The 24,077-nt window shown below is 43.3% G+C and overlaps 1 protein-coding gene and 1 long non-coding RNA gene across 5 annotated transcripts in view; one reads left to right on the forward strand and one right to left on the reverse strand.

Annotated features, from left to right (window-relative positions):
- The window catches only part of PRKCQ (protein kinase C theta), a 64,182-nt gene that overhangs the window by 23,569 nt on the left and 16,536 nt on the right, over positions 1 to 24,077 (reverse strand). For 2 of the 4 annotated variants that reach the window (XM_075759910.1, XM_075759996.1), the window contains exons 2-14: positions 22,397 to 22,551; positions 22,149 to 22,303; positions 20,860 to 20,985; positions 15,337 to 15,536; positions 13,439 to 13,499; positions 11,573 to 11,735; positions 11,044 to 11,075; positions 10,861 to 10,946; positions 9,656 to 9,785; positions 8,844 to 8,953; positions 6,926 to 7,049; positions 4,711 to 4,889; positions 2,061 to 2,234 (exon numbers count right to left, since the gene is read on the reverse strand). In XM_075759910.1, the coding sequence (XP_075616025.1) occupies positions 2,061 to 2,234; positions 4,711 to 4,889; positions 6,926 to 7,049; positions 8,844 to 8,953; positions 9,656 to 9,785; positions 10,861 to 10,946; positions 11,044 to 11,075; positions 11,573 to 11,735; positions 13,439 to 13,499; positions 15,337 to 15,536; positions 20,860 to 20,977 (1,377 nt within the window). In that variant the 5' untranslated portion in view covers positions 20,978 to 20,985; positions 22,149 to 22,303; positions 22,397 to 22,551. The remainder of the gene's footprint in view (positions 1 to 2,060; positions 2,235 to 4,710; positions 4,890 to 6,925; positions 7,050 to 8,843; positions 8,954 to 9,655; positions 9,786 to 10,860; positions 10,947 to 11,043; positions 11,076 to 11,572; positions 11,736 to 13,438; positions 13,500 to 15,336; positions 15,537 to 20,859; positions 20,986 to 22,148; positions 22,304 to 22,396; positions 22,552 to 24,077) is intronic. The other 2 variants (XM_075760082.1, XM_075760166.1) reach the window with 2 other exon arrangements.
- On the forward strand, positions 19,117 to 23,351 carry LOC142602788 (uncharacterized). The gene is made up of 3 exons (XR_012836589.1): positions 19,117 to 19,319; positions 21,071 to 21,173; positions 22,988 to 23,351. It is a non-coding gene; the product is annotated as an uncharacterized LOC142602788 (long non-coding RNA).

The raw sequence follows: 24,077 nt of genomic DNA on the forward strand, positions 1-24,077 counted from the left end.
AACCATGCTGTCCTTTGAGCCGTGAAAGACTGCCCATGGCTTGTCACAGCTCCCCTGCTCTGAATGACTTTCACGCATTGAGTGATTGCTGCTTGCCTTGCAAAGGTCAGAGGAGAAAAACATAAGCTAGAAATCAATCACAGCCCAGAGCGGCTTTGGCCTGGGCAGCCACATTCCAGCTTCGGTATCTGTGCACTTGAGGGCAAAATGGAGAGATCAAATAACTTTAAAGTGGCAATGTTGACTTGGGATGAGATGGATGGAGATGCTTTCTTTTTGTCAAAAGAGCAATACTGTGATGCTGCCCATAAGGCAGTGTAGGAAAAAATCTCTTGGGTTTTTGAGCCTAGCACCCATGTATTTTTCGGGCACTCATTGTTTTTCCATCCTGCAGGTTTTCCTTGCCTCGGCCACAGATGGAAGCACCGTCCCACCCTAAATGGTCAGTAAATCCCATCTGGCTTCTGGCATGACTCCATTTGGTCTGTCATCTTTTTGTTGTGATCTCATGAGGGAAGCGGACACTTGCATTCATGCACTGCCTGAAACCAGAGCCGCAGGCCGCCACTGCTGTATCCATCCCAAAACTGACCTCCACCTTCCAGACCAGGGTTGGACCAGGGCTGGACCACAGGATAGATGGTTCTGCTGCCGCACACAAGTCAGCCACTGGCATCAGCCAACATCCCCTTGGGCACCTGGAGTTACAGGCAGCACAAGCAGCTCTCCCTGGAGTACAAGCTCCCTTGTAGAGCTGTGACTGTTGTGAATATTTTATCTTAATAATTAAGTCTTGATTTTCATTGCTTTTGGAGTTGGGTCACTTATATTTTCCTCTGAAATCTAGCCCCCCCCAAAAAAGGGAATTAATTCCTTTCCTCTCCAGGCAAGGATCCATTCCCAGGACATGCTGCCCTCACTGAGAGTCCTGAAGGGGTTAAACATGAATGCCTGGGCTTAGTGTCACATCGCCTACGACGGTTCCCAGACGTTCCCTGTTATAAATTTAATCTGTCTTTAAACAGGTGCCGCATCCCACGGGTGACTGGGATATACTGCAGAGGTTATATTTGTTTCTCCTGATCCTGCAGAAGCAGCAAGCCTCTTGCTGAGCAGGTCCTAACCTCACACCAAGCAGTATATTTTGTATCACTAAATCGTTGGATTGAGTGGTGACTGGGAGCATCCTAACAAAACCCTGCACAAGCAGCCTTTAAAGAGTGATGTTGTTCTGAATTTGAGCTTTGGGATAGCAAACATCTCTCAGGAGTGGTTTGGGTAGGCTGGACAGACAAGACAATCTCAAATTTCCTTCCATCATTGTTTTCTATGCCTTGTGTGTGCTTTAGTGTTAAGAAGATTGGCTGTGGCTGTAGAAACGGCTCTGGTAAGATAACCAGTTGGTGGTTTGTTGCCATGTAGGTCCATGAAGACATATACATTACTTAAATGCCATTTCAATTTTGATTTGGAGTGCTAAACGGGATTCCAGGTTAAGATGCTTTCTGCTGCCCCTCTGAACTGCAGCCGTCGCCACCAGTAGTCCTGCAAGAGTTAGGAAGAGTCTGGTGCAACTTAACTGTAACTAGGGGAAAAGAAGATTCCTAAAGTGAAAGAGAGCATTTTTATTCTTCATAACCAGTTTCTTGAGTTAGCTCTGATCCAGGCTAGTCGCGGCAGCATAAAGGTACCGCTTCATGGTTCAAGAGGTTCAGGTAACACCAGTGTGGGCACATCTGCACCCTGGCTGTGGATGTGGCCTTTACACATCCTCAGCCCGGGGTACTTGACACAGATTTTAATAGTGGGTCTCTGCATAGTCACCTCAATCAGTCTTGGATGCCATAATCCTCAAATGCACCCCCCCAGTTTGATGTGGGGAAGGTAGATGAAATTTCTGGAGCCACTTCCCAAGTGGTTAATCTGAAGATCCCTTCTCGTGACAACCTCATGTCCAAGCTATTCCCTAATATCTAGCAGACTTAAGCACTTCACCAAGTATCCATATCTCAGCAAAGCATCCTCAGCTTGTGGAGGAAGGTGACAGATCCTTGTCTTACCTTGGTCTGGAACGTACAGAAGACGTGAGTCAGGAATGGGTGCTCCCAAGCTAAGGAGAGGACTCTCTTCTCCACCATCGTACATTCAACGTCATCATCCATCAGCACCACATCCTTCTTCAGCGCTTTCACGGCGAAATACTGGTCTGTGCTTTTCAGCTCGGCGAGGAACACCTAGGGTGGAAACAGCTGCTCAGACAAGAGCAATGCTCTTCTCTCTGATCTGGCAAGAGCCATGCAAGGATGGAAGCTGAGCTCTGGGGAATTCACTAGGGTAGACCTTAAAAAAGCTGATGTTTAAGGCCCAGTTCTACCACTAAGACTTTGTAGGCTTTGAGTCTACACCCAGAATAGTTTTATGAAGCTGAACCCCGGCGAAGGATGAGAAGGTCTTGGTGATTACAAGCACAGGGGCTACATGCCCATATGGACAGGACACGTCAGAGCACCCAAACACTTCTGATAACAGAAACCATCTTTATGCAAATGCTCATGAGATACATTTCCTGTTTTCTGACTTTAAATAATAAAACATAGAATATTGCTTTGTCAACATGTGAAATGCAAATGCCCCGCACCAGATCCTCAGCAGGTGTAAACTGATGTCTACCAGTATTTAGACTGATCTGTATCAGATATGACTTTCTCCCCTTCCTCCCATTCAGCAGGAGGCCTGAGCAGACAGGTCCCCCGTGTTTCTGCAGGACTTCTCTGAGAAGACCAAAACACATCCCAGAGGAGTTAGCACCTCTGTCCATTGTTATGGGCAGGAAAACTGAGACACGGAGCAGCAGAGAAGGGTTTTCTGGAGACCATAAAGCAAAGAAGTCTCCACTGGAAGGCAGTGCCAGTGCTGATCTTTACGTTAACAGCTTGTCAACACTGTTTCCCATAGACTGAATAAATATGTAAGATTCATCAAAGAGGTCTTTGAAGTTCTCTACCAGACACTATTTACTGGGTAAGCTCAGACATGTTTTAGCCCTGACACAAGTTTTTTTTACCCTTTTGGCTACTGCTGCATTTCACTTTGTAGCACTAGACAGAGAGTAGAGCCTAGAGCCTCCCTCTGTCTCTGCAGTGAATGACCAGAAATGCTAACACTGCTGATGCTGCAGGCACCCTTTTTACCCCCGTTTTTGTGCAGACCGCTTCTCTCTTGGGGAAACTGGGGAACGTAGTATATTTGTGACTTGTGCTGTGACTTCCAAGGTGCAGGTAGGCAATGCTAGACCTTGTGCAGAGGGGGCTTCCTCATGAGTCTGGCCCTCAACCTCCCTGGTCCATGCAGAGCTGGAAAGACCCCTCAGGCACTGAGATCTGCATTCCCTATGCCTTCTATGGGGAAGTGAACTCACTCCAAGCAATTAAGGGCACCAGGGGCAACACTTACACAGGAAACTTGTGGGTGACATTTGTTGCAGAAGGGCACGAAATAGCCCATCCTCTCCACACCCACATGGTGCACAGCAGAGAGCTGCAGACATTTGCAAGCTTGGAGAGTCCACGTTAACACAGGGGGCTGAAGCAAGGTATAGAATCTGCTTCCATGGAGGTAGTCAAGACTTGAGTAGACAATTCCCTGAGCAACCTCATCTGATTAGACCTGCTTCAAGCAGCAGGTTGGATTAGATGACCTCTAAAGGTCCCTTCCTTCCAATTTAAATGTTTCTATGACATCTATGTTCTTGAGTCCAGGTTAGTTTGGCCAGTGGAGTTTGGGGTGTTTTAGCTTAGCTTTAACTCAGATGTCTCGGCTCTGCTTCCCAGGCAAAGTGTAGACATGCTAAGCATTTTCAGTGTATTTCAGCAAATATTTCACCAGTTTAAGAACTGGCTGCAGCAATTCCTCCAGCTTACATAGGAGACAAAAAGCAGCCCTTGTTTAAGGCACCATTTCCACCTTGGAAATGTTTGGGATCTGAGCAATGCGATATATAATGATACTCATTCTCCTTATTGGCTGTGAAAACACAATGGTGAGTTCCTCTGAGATTGCTTCATGCAGCTCTGCACTGGCACTGAATAACACGAGTCCCCTTCGAGGGGACATCTGCAAGAAGGAAGAACAATCCCCAATTCATCAAGATTAATGAATCCACAGAAAACAGGTGGTTCTTGTTTCAAAAGCACAAATTCTTGGCTGTTGCAAAATCTGCTTTACGCTCCAGCACAGATCGGAGCTGGGAAAGAGCAGTTAGCGTTCCCAGCTGGGGACCTGCTGCTCTGGAGAGGAGAGGTGATCCACACTCAACTATTCAGCTAATACTTCTCTAATCTTGCTCAGCTAAGCTGGCAGGAGTAGCTGCATGAAGGGGGACAGCACAGAGATCTTTCCCAGCAGCTCCTTGCGGATGCCCAGGCCCTGTCAACCTGCACAGAAGGGGAAGTTGCAGCTGTACTCAGCTGCTTTCCTCTCCTGATACAGGCACTCATGAGACAGCAACTAATGGGGCAGAGGGAAGGGCAAGGAGGATCTTTGTCTTAAGCAAGAAGAAGCCAAGTTCAAGACTCAGTCATGCCAGAGCAAGAGTTCTTCGAAGGCTTGGAGATGTCCTTTCCTAAGTGGCCTTCAAACCACATGTTGTTTAGTGCCATAATAAGCAATATGCAGATCTGTGCAGTGGTATCTCAGTCCCCTGATGCTTACCTTGCCAAAACTGCCCTTCCCCAGCATCTTGTGCAGGACAAAATCTTCGATGGTTAATTTTAGCTGCACTTGGTGTTCTTGCTGCTCCTGGGGCTGTTCTTTTCCCAAGTCAGAGTCTATTAGAGACTCCCTCTTAATTGTGCCCTCCACTGGACTCTCCCAGGAGATGCCCTGTGGCTCTGCAACACACACCAAAGCATTCAAATAAACTTCTGGAAATGAACAGAAAATCCCCATAACACTTACAGGTATTATGCTCAGAGTTTTAAAAGGGTATTTCAAATAAATGGAAATGTGGTGGTCAAATCTACTAAGTAGATTGGCTCTGCTCCCACATTTCTTTCTCTCTGGAGGACATTTTACTCCAGTGTAATTCCACCTTCTTCAGTGGCATTACTCCCACTTTACAAACCCCTTCATCTGTCTTTCTGTTTTACGTCAGCAAAACATGACCAAATCCTTCATTTCTGGCCACCTGTGCTCTTCATCCCTTCTTGCTGGTTGCCATTAAGATGTGGTCCCATTTTTTCAAGGCCTTTTCAAGACTCTTGGCAAAGCTAACATTTGAAACAGGTGGGACAGCATTTTCACATTGGATCCCTACTCTGGATGTGAACCTCTGATTAAGTACTCAGGTGTCCTGGAGTGGAAATACTCAGAGTTTCTTCAATACTCCATTCACTTGGATGTATGTGAACTTCTAAGAGATCCTGTCCCTTGCTGGATTTATCCCATGCGCTCAAGTGCACATTTGCTCTACTGTCCTAAACTGCTGAACAGCAAGAACACTACTCAGCAGACAAACAGACCCACATATAAACCAGATGTGAAACCATTTGAGGCTTTACTGATTCATATCAGCATAGCCAGTTCTACTTGTAGAAATGAAAGAAAAGAAGCACAGCAGGGGACATCATTGTTTATTTCCCCTTGGGGGCCAAAGGAAATTTAAACCCCTTAGCTCAGATGGTACCAAAACCAACCTCTGAGACTGGATAGCCTCGTGCTGCACACTATCAAACCCAGAGTACTGGTACAATGTGGCTCTGCCATGCTTTAACTAGTGCCTTCTGATATTATGTTCTAGGTTCAGTTTCCAGGATATTATCTTCACACAGGGCAGTATTAACTTTCATTGAGAAAGTAAATGATGGTGGGCCCTGGGCTCTCAGCTTGACCCTTGGTTAGGGTTGGAGCTGAGGACCCACTGTCCCAGTCCTTGCTAGGTTTAAGTATTGTTTCACTTGTATTCTTGGTTTTTCCCTCTCCTTTCTGGTAGATGCATTTTAAAGCTTGTGAGAGTCAGAAAAACATTGTGTCAACGCTATCGTAGGTCTGATGCAGTTACAGTACAGTTCTTGGAGGGGCACCACGAGCCACGAAGATGGAGGGGCCTTGAAATGACCTTTAACATGGGCCACATGAGTCTAATGAAAGATAGTGACATTTTTGCTCCTAATATTCACAGTTCTGTGACCCAAGCACAAAGCAGAAAAACAAGGGATCTCCCCAGGAGACTGTAATTTTAATTTCAGGCCCCTGAGCCCCCAGTAGCTTTGTCCAAGATCTGTTAATCAACGCTCTTCCCCAATTTCTCCTTCAGCTTCCTAAATGTCTGCTCTTGTAGCACAGAGGGCTATGACACCTAGATCAGCTCCTAGGCGAATGAAGTGGAGATCTGTCAATGATTTCAAAGGTACTGGATGTCAATCCCTACACAGAAATCTGAAATCAGAAAAAGAATTAGCCATGGTTATCAGAAGGACTCCCAAACTCCTGTTTAGCACTTGGTTTCTCTTTAAAGTTCCCAGATATTACAGTCTAGAAGTCCCAGGAGGGGAATAAACACATTATTGCCAGTGTAGGTACAGGCTGTGCTGAAGTACTGGGTCAGAAAGAGAGTTTAGGGGTTAGCTGAATGCGTGGTGGTTGGTGTCTCATGTCACCAGAGGTTGGGATGCCATGGGGGAGTTGCAGGTTTATAGGGAAGAAAGGAACCAGGTTGGGATCCAGGGCATCTGCCATGTCCAAGTGATGGGGCTGGGAAAAGTTGTTGAAATCCTGGGATGAGAAAGGATATGTCTTGCTCTAGGAGGGAAAGATGCATGAAAGATTCACTGGCTAATAAATTCCCCACCCTTGTCACGTCCACCTAACCACGTACAAAGCAAAAAATTATCAAAGCTTGCTGTTCCATGTCACTAGGTGAAACTACCTTTTTTTCCTGTTGTAGATGCTGGCAATGCCTGAAGTGGTGTTACCTCCTTCACAGGAACTGGGAAGCCAATTTCAAGAGGTCCATCCCTGGAGATCTGTTCAGTGTCACGCTGACAGCGAGCCTGGATTACAGAAAACAGCAAATGACTTTTGAGCCAAATATTTTGAGCTTATGGACACTGCTGGTTCCTGAGTGTGACTGCCACACAAGCCAAGAGCTAGAAGAGGTCTTTGCTTATGAGAAGAGCATCTCTGTACCTAACATTTAGGGGTTTGGTAACCTAGAGGAAGGCACAGCCGTCTGCGAGGTGTGTGTGGGTGTTAACAGGGGTTTGTACTGCAAATACTGAGATCCCCTATTTTGCACAGGGGTCTGAGTCCCTGGTTATCCACACAAAGGGCATTTTAATTACTCCCAAGTAACAAGCGATAAGACAAGAGGAAATGGCCTCAAGGGAAGGTTTAGATTGGATATTAGAAAAAAAATATTCACCGAAAGAGTTGTCAAACATTGGAACAGGCTGCCCAAGGAAGTGGTTGAGTCACCATCCCTGGAGGTATTTAAAACATGCATAGATGTGGTGCTTAGAGACATGGTTTAGCAGTGGACTTGGCAGTGTTAGGTTAACTGCTGGACTTGATGATCTTAAAGATGTTTTCCAACCTATATGGTTCTATGATTCTATGAGACAAAAGTGTGGAAGACAAATTCTCTGAGGGCTACCAAGCACTAAGACTCCAGCTATGTCTCAAGAAGTCCCCGAAGCCCAACTTTCTGGAGATCAGAAGAGTATTTGGGGGAAAATATCTAGTGCTTTCCCTCTTCACCTCCCAGTGGTGACTCAAAATACACAGTGCAAGGAGCTGTAGAGAGACAGTACGTAGGAAATAGAGAAGTAAGAGCAGAAAAAACTCTGCTCTTTGGAGGTTTGGCAGGACTATCTGTCACATAAAGGTGAGAAATATGCAGGGCTAATCCTGGTAGAAAGCCCCTCAGGAAGGTATAGACAGAAAAACACCTGCTGTATGGATTAAGATGTTGCCTTGGGATACCTGAAGAACCTAAATACGGAGGACTGGGTACTTATGGATTTTGTCCCTCTCTAAAGTTACTCAAGAGCTGAGAGGTGTCCTAACAATCCTGATTTTGAACTACTATCTCTAAAATCTTTTATGGTTTTGGGCTTGTGACAAGCTATTTTTCCTTCTTTTTAATAAAATTTTCTGTGTTCATTCACTGTTTATATGATAGCAGTATCTAGATCCTCTACCCAGGGCCCACGGCTCTTCATAAGAGTTCCTGTTCTAGGGAGTTTCATTCCAAACAGGTCAGAGAGTCACAGGAGAAATTGCTAAGCGACAACCATGGAGCAAGGTAGTGAGAGCAAAAGGACCAAACCAAGTTCCTCTCACTCTGCCTTGGACCTTGTTGCACAACCTCCACCATGAACATAATGTAACTACAACTGTACTGAATCAGGGCGGGAGTCCATCCAGGTCCTGTCCTGTCTGCAATGGTGGTCAAGTAGGTACCAGGTAAAGATATAAGAAGAGGGCAGGCAGGCAAAGTCATCTCCTCAGAATATTCTCCCTATCTCCAGAGATATGCAGCTCAGAAATTTCCTGATTCAAAAGCAGTGTTTTTCTATTAACAGAATTAATTATTCTATTAATATTGAATGGATTTCTCTTCCATGAACATGGAGACTGTCACTGGACTCCGTGAAAAGTTTTGGCCTCTAGAAATTGCTATCATGAGTTTAACTGCCTATTCCATGAATGATCCATTTCCTACTCTTTGCTTTGAACTTGTTACCCACAGTGCTCCACTCAATGCCCTTATTTCTTGCACTGAAACAGACATTGAATAATTGATCCTCCTTTCTCCAGGTCACTCGCAACTTAAAAGTATTTACCTGCTGGGTGCTCTCTATCATTGCCAGAGCTTCAGCCATTAGTTTCTGGTTAACTCCACACAGGTTTGCTACTTTTGTCTGGCACTTGTGATGGACATTCATGCCACATGCTGAAAGAAAGAACAAGAGGTGTCAGGACAACAGAGGATAGCTAGGCTGTGAAGGGTTTGACATTAGCTTGGGCAGGAACATGTGCTGCTGTTGGCCAAGGGCAGAGATCAGCCATATGAACAGCTCAAAGCCTGGGCACCATTTATGTCTCATGAGACGGAACTCAGGTTGTTTTTTGTTTCTATATGGAGACAAAGTTTTTTTATATCTTCTTCGGGACAAAATGTTGTATTTCCACATCCATCAGCCTTTGCAGCTACAAACTACCCAAAACTCTAGTCTGTCAGCTCAGAGATAAACCATAATCAGAGAACAGGATCTCCCCGTTGGTACAGGATTATGAAGATGGTGAAATGTCTTGGGTCTGTCTGATAGGGGAAACAGAGAATGAAAGTTGATACTAGGAGTGATTTTGGAAGATCAAAGGTGAGCACTGAGATGTTCTTTGCCTCTCTGGGAAGTGACTCTTCAGTCTCATGGACCACATATATTCCTATATGCTGACAGTGGTCCTCCTCCTTGAAGAGTGATTCTCCTTGAAGAATCGTCCCCTTGACCTCTCCTTCACTGCCCCAGATGCCATCTCGTACAGATCTCATAGAGAAATGTGATAAATGAGATTTGTCTCTTTAGATTGCAACTCTGCAAAGACAGCATCCCACTTTCATGCTCAGCTTGTGCCACATAGACTAGGAACTCACCATCACACTTCAATCCTTGCCGTGCAAGGCCCCAGAGGAGTGTGCCGCAGTGCTCACAGAAAGTTGGGCTCTTGTAGTTGTAGACTTTGAAGCGATGCGGCATGTCAATCTTGAACCGCTCTTTATGGAACTGCAAGAGAAAAGCCTTGTTGGCAATTCACTCCTCTCCACCTCAGCTCTGCATGGAAAACCAACAGCCCTCAGGCTTGTACCGCAGAAGATGGGATGTCTACTGCCCTTTTATCCTTTGGCATGACCATCAAGAAAAAACTATAACTATCATTCAGATATACAAAGCCAAATAGTGATATAGATAATATCTGTGCAATTCAGTGGGACCTGGGTAATTTAATCCCTGGGCTTGATTTATCTGACCAGATAGCTGCTTACATCTCAGCTGTGCACCCAGACTCCCTTAATCCTCAATGGAAAAACAGGAGTACTTCTAAAAATTATTCATCCCATCCTGAAATGGATGTCAACATTTGACATGAATGTCAACATTGTCATGAATCACTCTTTGGAAGTGCTTATTTTTCTTCTTTCAGTATATAGGGAGTCAAAGGTGATGACAAAGTTGGATACATCTGCCCTGCAGATGTCAGAAGACAGGTGAGATGAATCTCATCTCTAAAGACAGTAAAAGGAGAACAGGAGCCAGGGTGGGACTGGAAACAAACAGAAGCTGTGGGACACAATTACATAAAAGGGAATAGTTAAAGTTCCACTTTTGCCCACCAAAAAAGAAGGTATATTATAAAATTGTATGAGAAAAACAAAATAAATAATAGTGGAGATGCTAGATCTTCCACTGACTGTTTGGAAAACTCAGATAACACAGAGTGGGAGGTTAAAGTACTTCTTTGAAAATTCAGTGTGATGTCCTGCCTAACATCGGATAGTGAAGAATTCCCTCCAGTAAATTTCCACTTCATGTCCCTGACTTCCCTCTGAGCTATACTTCATACATTAGAAAAATGTCAGTCCTGATTCAGCAACTGCTTATTCAGCGGCTGCATTTGAATAAATCACAAGTAGGAGGTAATGAAACCACTGGGAACATAAAAAACAAAGGGCACAGATCAGATCACACAGCTTTTAGTTCAGTAGCACCTTTTGCTTCATCAGAAGTTGCTTTACAGCGATGTAGGAGAGATCTGAATGATGCCCAAGTTTTTTAAAAGCAGACAAATAATAATACATACCATCGTTTCTCTGCTATTGATTGCTGATCCTGTACACTTGGCTATTACTTTATCAATGCACTTCTTATGAATGGCAGCATTGCATTCTGAAAGAACAAGTGTGTTGTGGTCTTAGTAAAAAAATGCCTTAAGAAAAGATCAAGTAAAAATGATAGTAACCAAAACCAAAAAAAAGTTTCTTACGTCTGCATTGATAGCCTTGTTTATTCAGACCCCTGAAATAAACAGAGAAATGGTTATTTCTGAATTTTCTGGAAGCCTCCACAGAAGAAGGGTGAGCAACATTTATGAAAGAAACAAAATAAAGCAGCTTTGCTTTTTGTCAGTCTTTATAGACCTTCTCTAATCTAAATATTTTCATTCACTCTAACTGTGGCATGATTCTCTGTGATTTTCACAGACTTTTCAGCATATATTCAAATTCTGAATTTCACAATATACAAATAGCAAACTGGGCTGATGAGAAATGTCTGAGCATTTGGCCAAAGACAAAAATATTTATAAAAAATAAACTAAAAAATGAAAGGAATTTTCAAGTTGGAAGTAAAACTGTGAACCACATCCCTAAAGTGATGCAATGACTCTACATGTAAGATGCCAAGGGTCCAATCCTGCTGCCTTTACTGACAGCAGGAGCACAGATATTCACTGGAGAAGCAGAGCTGGTCCCTAGAGTTAGAAGGGGAAAATTCATAGATCTGTTTTCATTTACCATACAAACTCATGACAGACAGAGCAGAAGGTGGGTTGTGGAAAGAAGGTGGCCGTGAACTCGTGACACTTGACATTATGGATTTTGGCCTGTTTGATGGCTCCCCTGCGCTGGTGCAAGGAGAAAAAGCCTTCAGTCTCACAGTCAGCCAGGTCCTTTGCATCTGGGGGGAAAGGAAACAGAAGATTTATTAGGGTACCCTGTGCTGATCAGGCACCTTGAGAAAATGCAGCTGCCAAAATACTAAGTGACTGAAGCTGATGATTCACTCATGGGAATGAATATTTTTAAGAAATACCATTTTCCGAAACCCACACAAGGCTTGTTTGGATGGGTTTTATCTGTCATTACTACAGGGACACTAAAATGACTTTAAACTTGGGACTCTGATCTCCCTCGAATATTCATAATGCTGCTTTTGAAATGTAGACCAGAAATTTCCCCAGGAGAGATAATTTGCAGTTAAATATAAAATTCTAATTTTGTATAACACTGAAGAACCATGCCCTAAAGAAGATCAAAATACATTGAAAACTAACAATTATCTATATATGCACACAGACACACGTGCATAAATATATGTGTGTATATATATATGGGGGTATTTAACTGAATCTTTTATCTATGCATGCATGTCTGTGTGACTAAGCACATACGCATGTTGCCAGCGTATTCTTTTTCTTATTTTTCCATGCCAACAATTGCTTTGCCATTTGCTGTGTTCATGCCATTATTTACAGGGCACATTTAAAATTTTTAGAACAGCAAACAAACCAATTCTGACTGCACATGCATATACACATGTGCACTTATATATATGTGCTTGTGTCTACAAATATAGATATGCACACAGTATCTCACTCTCAATCTCTGTTTTGTTTTACTCATGTGTTACACAGCAAGTTACACAGGTATTCTGTGGAAACTGGCCCCCTGTGTCATCTGATGCTGATCCTGCTATTTGTAATACAAACACAACTTCATTTTCTATGCTTTGGCCTCTCTGATATCTTATAACATATAAGGGGGAAACAATAGTCTATTCTATATTAAAGGTAGGAATGGATGAAGAAAATATCAGTGTGAACATGCTATTAGATGCTTTCAGTACTATGTTTCTATAAATGGAAGGTCCTTCTAGATATCTGCACCTTAGAGCTTCACACCACATCTGAGGGTGTGAGAATTTTGGCATCAAAGACAGAAGAATAAGACTGAGCATTTGGATTGCAAGTCATTTTGCATGATGTACATACAAAATGTATTTCACATCGACATCAAACTCTGCAGGCGGAATTTGGTTCCTAGTAAAGACATGTAAATGATGGTGTGTCCCCTGTCCCTGGAGGTCTTAGCTGGTGCAGGCAATGGCGCCCAGTGAATGACTCAGCTCACTTTGCAGCAGAAACCTTTATTTGATCAGATGAATCACTCTCTAGGTTCCTTTCCGGTTTTGCCTAGATTGCTCTTGATCTTAAAAGCCCTACTAACAAGTATACTTAGGTGTTGTCAACCGTAAATTGTATCCCAGCCTTTACATCTGCACTACAATGCACACCATGGCACATGTTATGTGCATACATACAAGCAGAATGATTTCAGAGGGAGCTGGCTCCTTATGTATCTATTCTGTCTTGCTTAGCGTAGTGAGAAAATCTACCATTTTAGTAGTAAAATGGCCAAAAATCTGCCTTTCAAATCACAGAGGAACAGTCAATCTTCATCCCCACCACACAATAAAAATTGCTTTTCTCGAGTGTTCATTTCAAATCATTATGATAGTTCCTATGAATAAATCAGTAATAACATAGGCATAACCGCATAACCAAAAATCACATCTATCAATTAACAAATAAAATCACTTGCCACTTATTTCCAGGAAGTATCTTGCATTCATCAGCATTCGCCCTTGAGGTTTCAGTTCTAGCTGGTTGAGATAAGTAAAAAAACAAGAAAAAAAAGACCAGTGCAATCATTAAACAGTCCTTCAAAGAAGCAATAATCATTTCAGATGACTCAAGCTATCCTTTTCCCAGTGGGACTTGATGAATGCCGATGAATGCTAATTTTTGGGTTGCTCATACCTGTGTGGGGCAACAAGGCAGGGTAGGAGCAACTAGAGAAGGAGAAGGCTAGATCACTTCTTATCACTTGGAGTGGCATGATAGAAGAGATAAATGTGAGTAAACCACAGAAGCTGTAGGCAGGTTTTTAGACACCAGCACAGGACCAGCACTATCTATAGAGAAAACTTGTCGTTCCCAGTGGATCCAGCAAGGGTGAAGTGGGATCATCTCAAAAAACCGAGCCAACTTCAGACAGGTACTTAAAAGATGCTGAAAGCTTTCGGACACTTGGTTCTCCAAGTCTACCTTCCATTACAGTCAATGTGAGTGATGCTACAAGCTTACTCAGGCATTTCTTGGGCCTTCCCACTGGACCTGTAAATTCCCACCTATCTGAACTTCTGTCCGTAGGTGCCTTTGTAAATCTGGATCCACTTGCCTAGGAATAAGAAGACTTACTTTCAAGGATTTCTTCAGCCTGAGAACCACAGCAGTGCCTTCCCCACCCACCTCCAGCACCGCCTGAGCAAGGTTACCTCTCTACCTTCCAGGTGAAACAGTGCCCTTGCACAGAAAAGTGAGAGAAATGCTATTGTGTCTCCTCATGACCCTTGCAGGATGGCATATCTGGGACCACCCACCCCAGGTTATACCTTGTATCAGGGAGTGAGCAGAGAGAAGATCTCAGGAGCTGCTACCAGGCTGGGATGGAACAGGATCAGGGTGTCCCAACTCCACTGGACCTTATGTCTGTTACCCTTGCTGCAAGCAAGCAGCACCCCAGACTATGTGCCCCCTCTCCTCCTCACCAGGCTACTGCCTCCCATGGCTTTGAAGCCTGGGGTTGGAGCCATGCTGAGCAGAGCCTTTTGGTTTTCAATTCCATCTCTAAGTATCTCAATTCCTTCCAAGTTATGTGTTAAATGTGCAAATCTCTACCAAATCTTGTTCTTAGGCCTGTTAATTAACCAAGGCCTTTTTTGACTTTTCTACTCTCTTCTAAACCCAAGCAACTTAGCCTGAGAACTGGCATGAGAAATAAAACAAAAAACAAATTCCAGGAAATCAGTGTCTCTCCAAATGTTTTTCCACTTTATTGTTACTCATGGCATGGCTACTGAACGCTACATGTTAAAGACTATTATCAAGAACTTCCTTGCTTGGACTACCAAGGAACACAACCTTACATTTAGCATCCTCATGAAGACTGTTACTTCAAATTTACTCCACTATAACTCCAGTGATTTTAAAGGAGTTCCTCTGACATAACTCTGAAGTCAGGTAGCTGTGAATCAGTTACTTGATACTAGATTAAATTTTTAAAGCTGTTTCCCCAGAGCACATAAAATAATTCATATTTAGCTGCCCATATTACCATTTGTCCCCAGCAAAGATTAATACATGGGCACGGCTCACCTGAACCAGAATCCTTGCTAACAGGGGTCATATGTTTCAGTATAACAGCAGCAGGTAATATAAATGTGCCATGCTCTTTTTTTTTTTTTTTTTTTTTTTTTATATGCATGGAAGTCTTTCCTTCAAGTTATACCCAAGTAGACTCAAAACATTATTCCTTGGATGGCAGCCAGTTCCTGCTGCCTTGCTGGTTACAGTCACAGCCTGGCATGGATGCAAGGCATTCCCCTGCCCCACAGCAGCCCCCCATCACATCCTGCAAGAGGAGAAAGTGATGCTCACCCATATCTCTGTTTTCCCATTGCTCTTTTTGCACCTCTCCGCCAGCACCTTGAGTTCCACCGTGGTCTCTGAAACCATTTCGGCACTTTTGTCCTTGACGACGATGTGCATGACCCTGCCGTTGTTGATGTGGGCATCAAAAGTGCTGTTCCAGGGAGGGTACATGGTGGGTTTCTTCTGCACGTACACTTGGCCATTTTCTGTCAACAAGAAGAGGTTTGGATTGACTGGATTCGTTTCTCATCTGCACTAAGGCCACCACTCTGCAGTCCCTGAGACACATCTGTGTTATTTACCCACTGTAAGGTCTCTCTCCAGGCAGGGTGTGTAACGGGTCATGTTAGAGTGAAACCTAGGATGGGATTCATCTCACTTAACTTTAGGTGTCTACAATGTGTATGCCCATAGCTGAGCTGTCTGAACATTGGGTCCATTCATAGCCAGTGAAGAGAATACAATCCATATAAATCAATGGAGTTAGGGTGTGTTCATTTCACCAAATGCAGACACCTGCCTTAGAAAAGATAATTTCCATTCTTGACTCTATCAACTCTATTGAGTAGACCTCGAATGTAGATTCTGACACCACAGATACCCACTTCTAATCAGGTGAATCTCATCACAGGTAACCATCCTCATGTATCATCTGTCCCATGGCAATGCAAAATGAAACAGGTTTGCTTTAATTCCTCCAAAAGCTGGATGCACTTTATGATTAAGGTTTAGCTGAAGGGCACGTCCAGCCACTTGCTGCATCTCAGCTAACTCAGGGATGTAAATATATGAACTGTCTTGCAGACCTGCAACCCCATCCACAGCGGTGTAGAGTTTTCAACCTAGAAAACTTTGCCTGCACCTCTTCCTCATGCATTAATTCCTCTTCCTTCACAGAAAACACATCTTAAAATGGTGAAGAGTATCTCTGAGGCTTAGTATTAGCTTGCAGAGAGTTATGTCTAGTTAGTTTTCTCTGAAAAGAGTCTCAGCCAGCTTTATTTATTTCATACAGCCCATTTTATTTGATATAGCCCTGTAAAAGGCTTGGACACTTAAGGTAAATTCTATTTCACAGCTACCCTCTGCAAATTTTCAACCCATTAGATGCTGAAGCTGGTGGAATAAGAGAATAAAAAGCAGTCGTGTGAGCAGCAGACCTGCGACTCCTGTCTCCTAAAGACCCTGCTCTTATTTCCAATAATCCCAGCTGGAAAAGCACATGCAGCCGGTAGCCTGGAACATGGTAGGTGCTGGAGAAAATCTTCCTCTAGATGGGAGGACTAATTCCTCTGCTCAGCTTTCATTAACACACCTTCAGGAGGGATTAAAACTGGTAAACAAGCTCCAAAGTTATTGGAAGCAGGAGAGAAGGAGAAAAAAGGAAACAGTGATTCCTGATTGTGGAATATTCATCTCCGGAAATGAGAGAATGTTTATTGGGGAGAGAACAAACATCAGGGCTGTGAGTTTATAACAAAAATTTCCTTTCACTACGCTGAACACTGGTTTCCTATGAAAGGAGAAATAACTACCAGAGCCACTAGAGAGATCTAGGTCTGAGAAGAGGCATGCAGGATGCTGCAACCAATACTGACTTGCTGAAATTTCACTCCATGACCCAACATCTGGCTCTCACAAAGCGGTTTTGCACTTGGTTCGGTCACATAAACTTGATTCGAGCTGCACTGGTCTGCATCGCAAAGCTGAGTGGAGATCGGTCCTGCAGTGTAAAATCACTTCTCACACTTTTCCTGCCCAGTATGACAAGCAGTTGTGCAGATAAATCATAGAATCACAGACCCGTTTGGGTTGGAAGGGACCTTAAAGATCATCTAGTTCCAACCCCCCTGCCATGGGCAGGGACACCCTCCACTAGACCACGTTGCCCAAAGCCCCATCCAACCTGGCCTTGAACACTGCCAGGGATGGGGCATCCACAGCTGCTCTGGGCAACCTGTGCCAGTGCCTCACCACTCTAACAGTAAAGAATGTCTTTCTAACATCTAAGGTTCAAATCTAAATCTTAGGTTCAAATTCAGTTTCCCCAAAGTTTATAGTACCTCCATCTAAGGTGAATCCATCTCTATCAGTTAAGTGAAGTTGACTTTTCACATATGCAGATTTAGGCAATCGTATACTGAGCTCATTGTCTGCAGGCTTAATTCATTGCCATCAAGCTTGCAAATATATATTCAACTCACTCTTTCAACAAAAGCAGGCAAAATCAGATATAAAAATGAGACATAAACTTCCCAGCATCATGGACAAGAGAAATCTTGGTAAGGACCATTATTTCTTTGCTACATCACTGAAACTCCGCGGATGTGAAACACAGCACTTGCAAAACAAGTGCTTTCGTTTGCATTGCACTCCAAAACATAAGGCTTAAATAAGCAAACCCTGGAATGTGAATGAACTGGCCAATATACGGGATCAGACAGTCACCCCCGGTGCATCCCTGCTGACGTCTGTGGAATTCTGCCAGGGATTAATCTAACCCTGGGTTCCTGAAAAATAAAATAGCATCTGTCTTTCCCGGGCAGCAGCTTTCACTGTGGCTGGGAGCACTTTTCCTGGAAGCTTGCTGAGTTCAAACACAGAGCAGGATCTTTCACGAAGCAAATGTCACCAAGACAGGTGGTGACATGACACCGGGCCGGGTGGCTTGCGAAGGCAGAAGTCATTTTGAAAGGGCAGATTTTTTTATACCTCAGAGGCACCTAAGATCTCTGAAATGGTTTGTCTTCAGTAACAAATTGCTATAACACTTCTAACTGTATGGAGGTGGTGTTTTTGTTGTTTATTAAAGATTCTATAATAAAACACTAGAGTCTGTTTTACAAAATAAACAAGTGGAAAAACAAAAAGGTTGCCCAAGATCTTTCCTGTGCTTCTGAAATTCTTTTGGGTGGCATTGTTGTGACACCCCTGTGTCCACAGATGATGTGCATTACTCCCAGATCCCTGGGGACCTCTGTCCCAATGACTTACTCGTCATGGCTCGCCGATAAGGGGTAACATTTAGCATGGACCCAAAGCCAGAGTCAAACTTCCTTTTTTGGGGAACCAAACACATTTATCATCTACCACTGCTCTGTTCGCAAAAAAACAAATAAATAAAGACACCCCCTCACATTTTGCTAATGCTAAACACGGTATATATCTGATCCATGATAGGACATTGCAAAAGTTGGAGCAGAGGCATTTACCAAAATGGTTCCAGCACAGAGCTTGCAGGGACTGGGGATTCAATCTGTCCTGGGTTTAGACACGTCCTGCCCTGCATTCTGCACTTACCACTATACAGCGATCATTTGCCCTGAAGAAATCTTAATGGCCATGTGTCAGAGCACGAGGCTGGGAGTCAGGATTGTTGATATTTCTTACCAGCTTTGCAGCTGATTCACTCCTGCTCCTTGGACATGCCACTTACTTAGCCAAAATTTGCATATCAGGGCATCAATATATATATATATTTTTTTAATCCCATTGCCATTGAGTAGCAAGTGTTCTGTGAAACCAGGGAGCCAGAGAGCAAACTATGATCAAAAAAAATCACAAAGCAGGGATGCAGCCATTTCAAATATACTCAGCTAATGTTTGTCCTGAGATCTTCATTGCCTTTTGCCTCCTCTGAGCCTGTTTGAGCATGACAGCTCCTCAGGATGGTCATGTTGAGAGCATTTCTGGCATTTAGAGTCAGGCTCATCTCACTGAACATCAGACATGTACCTCTGAGTGGACTGTCTAAACTGCCCTCGGAGTCAGTGGAGAGCACTGGGCTTTCCTAGGGTGTGACTCATCAGACCCATTAAGGATGTCTTCCTCAAGATGAGATGAATCCCACCACAGAAATCCCTGTGTGTTCCCCTGGACTATAATGCAAAGGTAGCTGACTTGCTCAGATATGAATATTCTTGCAGAAGACTGGAATTATAGAGGAGATGGATCCCACCATGGCCTCACCTTGTCTTAGTCACCTGAAGGTAAGGTTAGCCATCTACACATCTAGGCACCCTCCACCAACAGCAGATTAACACCTCCCAAGGGTGATTCAACCTACCCTAAGGAGGGAGTCTGAGATTAATTAATCTCAGGAGTTTCCTGCTGCTATCACTGACATGATGAGGAGTCGCTCTGGCTCCCCCACCATGTTCTAAGGAACAGCTAGATAAGTGCAATTACACCTTAGCAAACAGAAGTCTTTTAATAGTAGGATGTAATTTTTCCTATATTATTTATTATTGTTATTATTATTATTATTATTGACTCTCAGGAGCACAAAAAATATATCCCCTTAGTACAGTTTTGTTTGTTAGATGCCAGAAAAAGCTTTCAGCTCTGTGTAAGACAAATAAATATAGGTCTGTGCTGACCAATTTGATTTTATTCACTTTGGAACTGACAAGAGACTTCAACTTGAGTTATGGCTTTCAAAGGCCTCATTAAAGCAAATGGCCAAGCCCTGCACAGAGCTGAAATAGGACATATTTTCAGTAAAAAGTGAGATCTTAGGGATATCTGGTCATGCAGTATTTTCTTTCCTTTTGAATTTACCTGTCACCACATCTTCCAGAATCATTTAAACTATCATTTAAGCCAAGCTAAAGTTCAATGTGATAAATTCTCTTAAAAGAAACACACCCCCCCAGTGAAATACTGAATTATTTTAAAATTCTAAAATTTCTTTTTTTTAATCTACTTTAACATTCTTTGGAGATTAGTCATGGGGAGTCTCAAGGTATAAAAAGGGATTTCTGAGTTGATTTAATTTTTTAAAGAGTCACAGCAGTCAAATTAGGAATTTATCAAAGATTTAAGATAAATAACAGCCAATGTGAGGAATTCCCTGACACTGAAGGTCTTTATCTTCATGATTCTTGCAAAGCAGAACTGAAGAACTTTTGGTCCTCTCATTGGGACTATTTTCATGCACAAGATATATAAGAAATGTTTTTCCAATGAGGACTCATCAGTGTTGTTCAATCAGGAAAAGTGTGGAAAAGTCCATATATCCAGACACAGGAAACAGCTTAGCAGGAGGTTTCACTTTCAAACATTTTACATAGTGCAGCAATAACACAGAGAAATTAAATCTCTCTGCAAAGACTGGGATTGTTTGAGAGCTATTTTTTTTAAATGGTAGAAGTTGCTGGACCTGTCAGTCTTCAAAAAATGTGATAAACAAAGACAGCCCTCCCAGGATATTTCTAGGACATCCAGATTTCACTGACAACCCATCAACTGTTCATAGAAAAGTGAAACCAAATACAGCTCAGCTCATCTGCTCTGTCGCATGCTGGGACCCGTAATTCAATTGATAAGAACCTCAAATTGAAGACACAGCCTTGTTGGGCATCATCTTAAAATCAGATTGCCTTGCAGGCCGTGCCAAACCCAAACTTGTGCTGAGACACAAACGGCTCTTCACAAACCAACGTGCTTCCTACACACCAGACACGACACAGTAAGGCACACACATGGCTTATAAAAGCTCACATGCATATACAGCACCTCCCCACTTACCTGACTCCACGGCTTCTTTAACCATCACAGCACAGTAAGGGTTAATCACCTCCCCCTGGGATGGCAGGTAAGGGCCACTGTCATAGTTGGATAAACCAATACGCAGAAAGGGAGACATGACAAGTCCTGTGTCAAACAAAAGACAGGCGATATTTGGGAAGAGTCTAAAAATTCCCTTGGTTTTAACCAGCCTCTTATCTCCGTCGGACAGGGGTACGCCGGCCGTTAGTTATCCATCCAGCTGGAGACTCTCTGACTTCCTCCACTGTCTAATAAGATGATGGACTGATTGAGCGCTGCTTAACACACGTAAGGTAGCGTAACTTAGCTGTCAGCTTAACCGCGTCGCTGAACTCATCATTGCAGGGCTGAAGTCATTGCAGGGCTGGAAAGACCCGCAACAGCAGCTTTGAGTATTAGTGACTTGATGCCAGCTGTCAGGAACGAGAACGACAATACACAGAAGCCAAATCGAGACTTTCTTGGCTGGGATAACCTATGTTGTAATTTATGTTGAGTCATGCATTCAAGAACCCGAATGCTATGAGAATAGAAAGGGTTTCGGGAATACAAGGCTGTTGGGAGCCTGGAAGCTGAACATGAAACTGTGAAATAACTGTGCGCTATTTATATACAGCATGGGCATTCAGCTGCCTGGGTGCTGACCCATATTCAAAAGTGAAGCTGTAAAGAGAAAATTCAGCTCATATGAACCACACTGTGTAGAGAGTGGAGGGAAAAAAAAAAAAAGAAGAAAAAAAAAGATCATTTTAAGCAGCTGAAAACAGAAACGTATAAAAGCAAGATACCAGGAAACAGAACAAAGCATTCAGGTTGGTCTTCTCTGTAGACTCTTTCAGAGCTTCCAGAGAGGATATTTAGTGAAGCCTGAAATTATTAACTGCTGTAGCTGGTGCCCATCATTGTGCTATCTGGGTGCAAGGACTGGGATTTACCACCCAACTTTTGTGTCAACTTCTGAGCATGTCATTCCTGGCTCCCCGTCTTGTGAATGGGGAGCAATAAGCACTTTGAACTCAGCTGCAGATGTCTCGGTCTTGGACCATCAAAGTTAAAAGACATGAATCCTATCACTAGCTGATACCTGTCAAATATATTGACAACAATATATCGTTCAATTACAACAGCAAACAGTTAAATGACTTGTGGGGTGGGATGCAGCCCAAGTCTCTTCTTTTTACACATAAAAAGCTCTATCCCAAGGGCAGCTCCTCTATCCTCACACAGAAGAACATTCAGATTAATTGCTGGGAATGGCATTTTCTTACCTATAAATGGTATTTTCCTGAAAGGCAAGTTCAGTCTCTGGCAAGAGCGGCTTCTCTTTTCATCACAGTTGTGGACAACATGGAAGGGATTTTCTCAGCTGAAGGAATGAGGATAACTGCTCTTCTGGCTGGGCTGACTTTAAAACTTGGACTCTCTGTTCAAGGATACAGGAGGCAAGACCATCAAGGAGAGAGGAAAACTTGAGAAATCTAGATGTAGTCCCCTACTTGAGTGTCTTCTCTCTTACCCAACAGTGTGGAGTGATAAGTTTCCATCAGCCCCCTGTGCAAAAGTCTAGGGTGACCATAAAAGTCAGACCAACTTTCTGTTAGTGCATGGCCAGGTCTCAGCAAGTTCTTGTTTTGCTTGTGTCTTGGATATGGTGAGATCTTCCCCTTCTTCCTGTTTCATAAAATGAAGACAAACAGCTACAGTTAGCACTGGGACTGAAACACCAACAATTCTGGACCAAATATTCACAAGTACTGAGCAATTGCTCTACACACTTTCTGACACTTTTGCAAACAGACAGGCCATGCAGCCAACTTCAGCTATTCTCTGACTGTGGCAGGGAAGGCTTCCCAGGAGGTTTCCCTAAATTCGTTACCCTACATAAGGCCATTCCATAGAACAGACAGCACAGGAAGACTCTCCTTCCCATTTGAGCTCCTAGGGAGGTAAGCTAACAACCATGCTGAGTCTTCAGGTAAACAGCAAGGACTCATAAACCCTCTTGGATAGTTAAAAGAGAAGAAAACCATCAGGTTTCTGGGGAAGACAGGAAAGGACAGAAAGAGAGAAAAAAATCCTGTGATCCATTTCCGCTGTATATCCCTAGGAATGCGCAGATCAAGGGCCACCAGCAGCTATCAGACCTCCTCTGAAGACTGTCCAAGGACCTCTGCATGTGGCATTGCCCTCAACTGGGAAAACATCAGCACTTTTGTGGTTTTACAGAAGCTAGTGGGAAAGGCAACGCACCACCTACGGCTGGATGCAGGAGATTAGGATAATCCTGTTCTCCTCTGGGTGACAGCAGCATCTCTCAGAAGGGTATTTCAGATACATGATAGTCAAGTGCCTGATGAACTTGCTCTGGAAAGCCACTTGCATTTAGATATTCAAGCACAGGTAGCTCTGTGAGGAGGGGCATTTGTGGCACTGCACAATAGTACAATGAATAGGTCCATGGCACAAAAAAGCTAAAATTTCTGCCTGGACTCACAGAAACGGAGATATCTGATCAGATAAAGTAGGAAAAATCTCTCTAACAGGAAGAAATATAGGTATATATATTTCCCTCCTCTGTTTGATGCAGTTATTGAGCCATTTCCTTTGTTTCAAAAAATAAGAAGCCTACTTAGCCTAAGGACAAAAGGAAAAGCAAATCAAAGTGTCTCTGGCAGCAGAAGGGAAATCCAAGTAGCTGCATGTTCTTTCTGTGCAATGTAGCATCACTATAAAACCTAATAGCTAATAAAGCTAATAAAACCCAAAGACTGAGGCTAACAGTCAAAACATCTGCATCAGGCCCCTTTGTGTGAAAGGAAATGTATTCCTCTGCCATACTGCACTAATACTTCAGGTGATTGCTGGGCCAAAGATGATTATGTATCTTCTTCCAAACCACCAGTGCCCATACCCTTGCCTTTAACAGACTTGTTCCACGGATGGGAGGCGGAGGAAGTGCAGGAAGGGCTGTAAGCACTCCCTTAGCAAGACTTTCAAAACTCACTTTGAAAAACTCAGGGTGCTAGCCAGGATGGCCAGTCAACATGTTGAGCATTTAAGAACATGAGTGTTGCTAAAGGAAGCCAAAAGTTTTTTAATGACTCCGCAGCACTAAAATGTAGTAACACTATTGGCTCAAGTTCTAAAGAAATAAAATTAGGGCTAAAAGTTTGAGCCAGGCATTCATCACATTTCAA

This window comes from Balearica regulorum, chromosome 1, assembly GCF_011004875.1.
Source record: "Balearica regulorum gibbericeps isolate bBalReg1 chromosome 1, bBalReg1.pri, whole genome shotgun sequence".
Lineage (NCBI taxonomy): Eukaryota > Metazoa > Chordata > Aves > Gruiformes > Gruidae > Balearica > Balearica regulorum.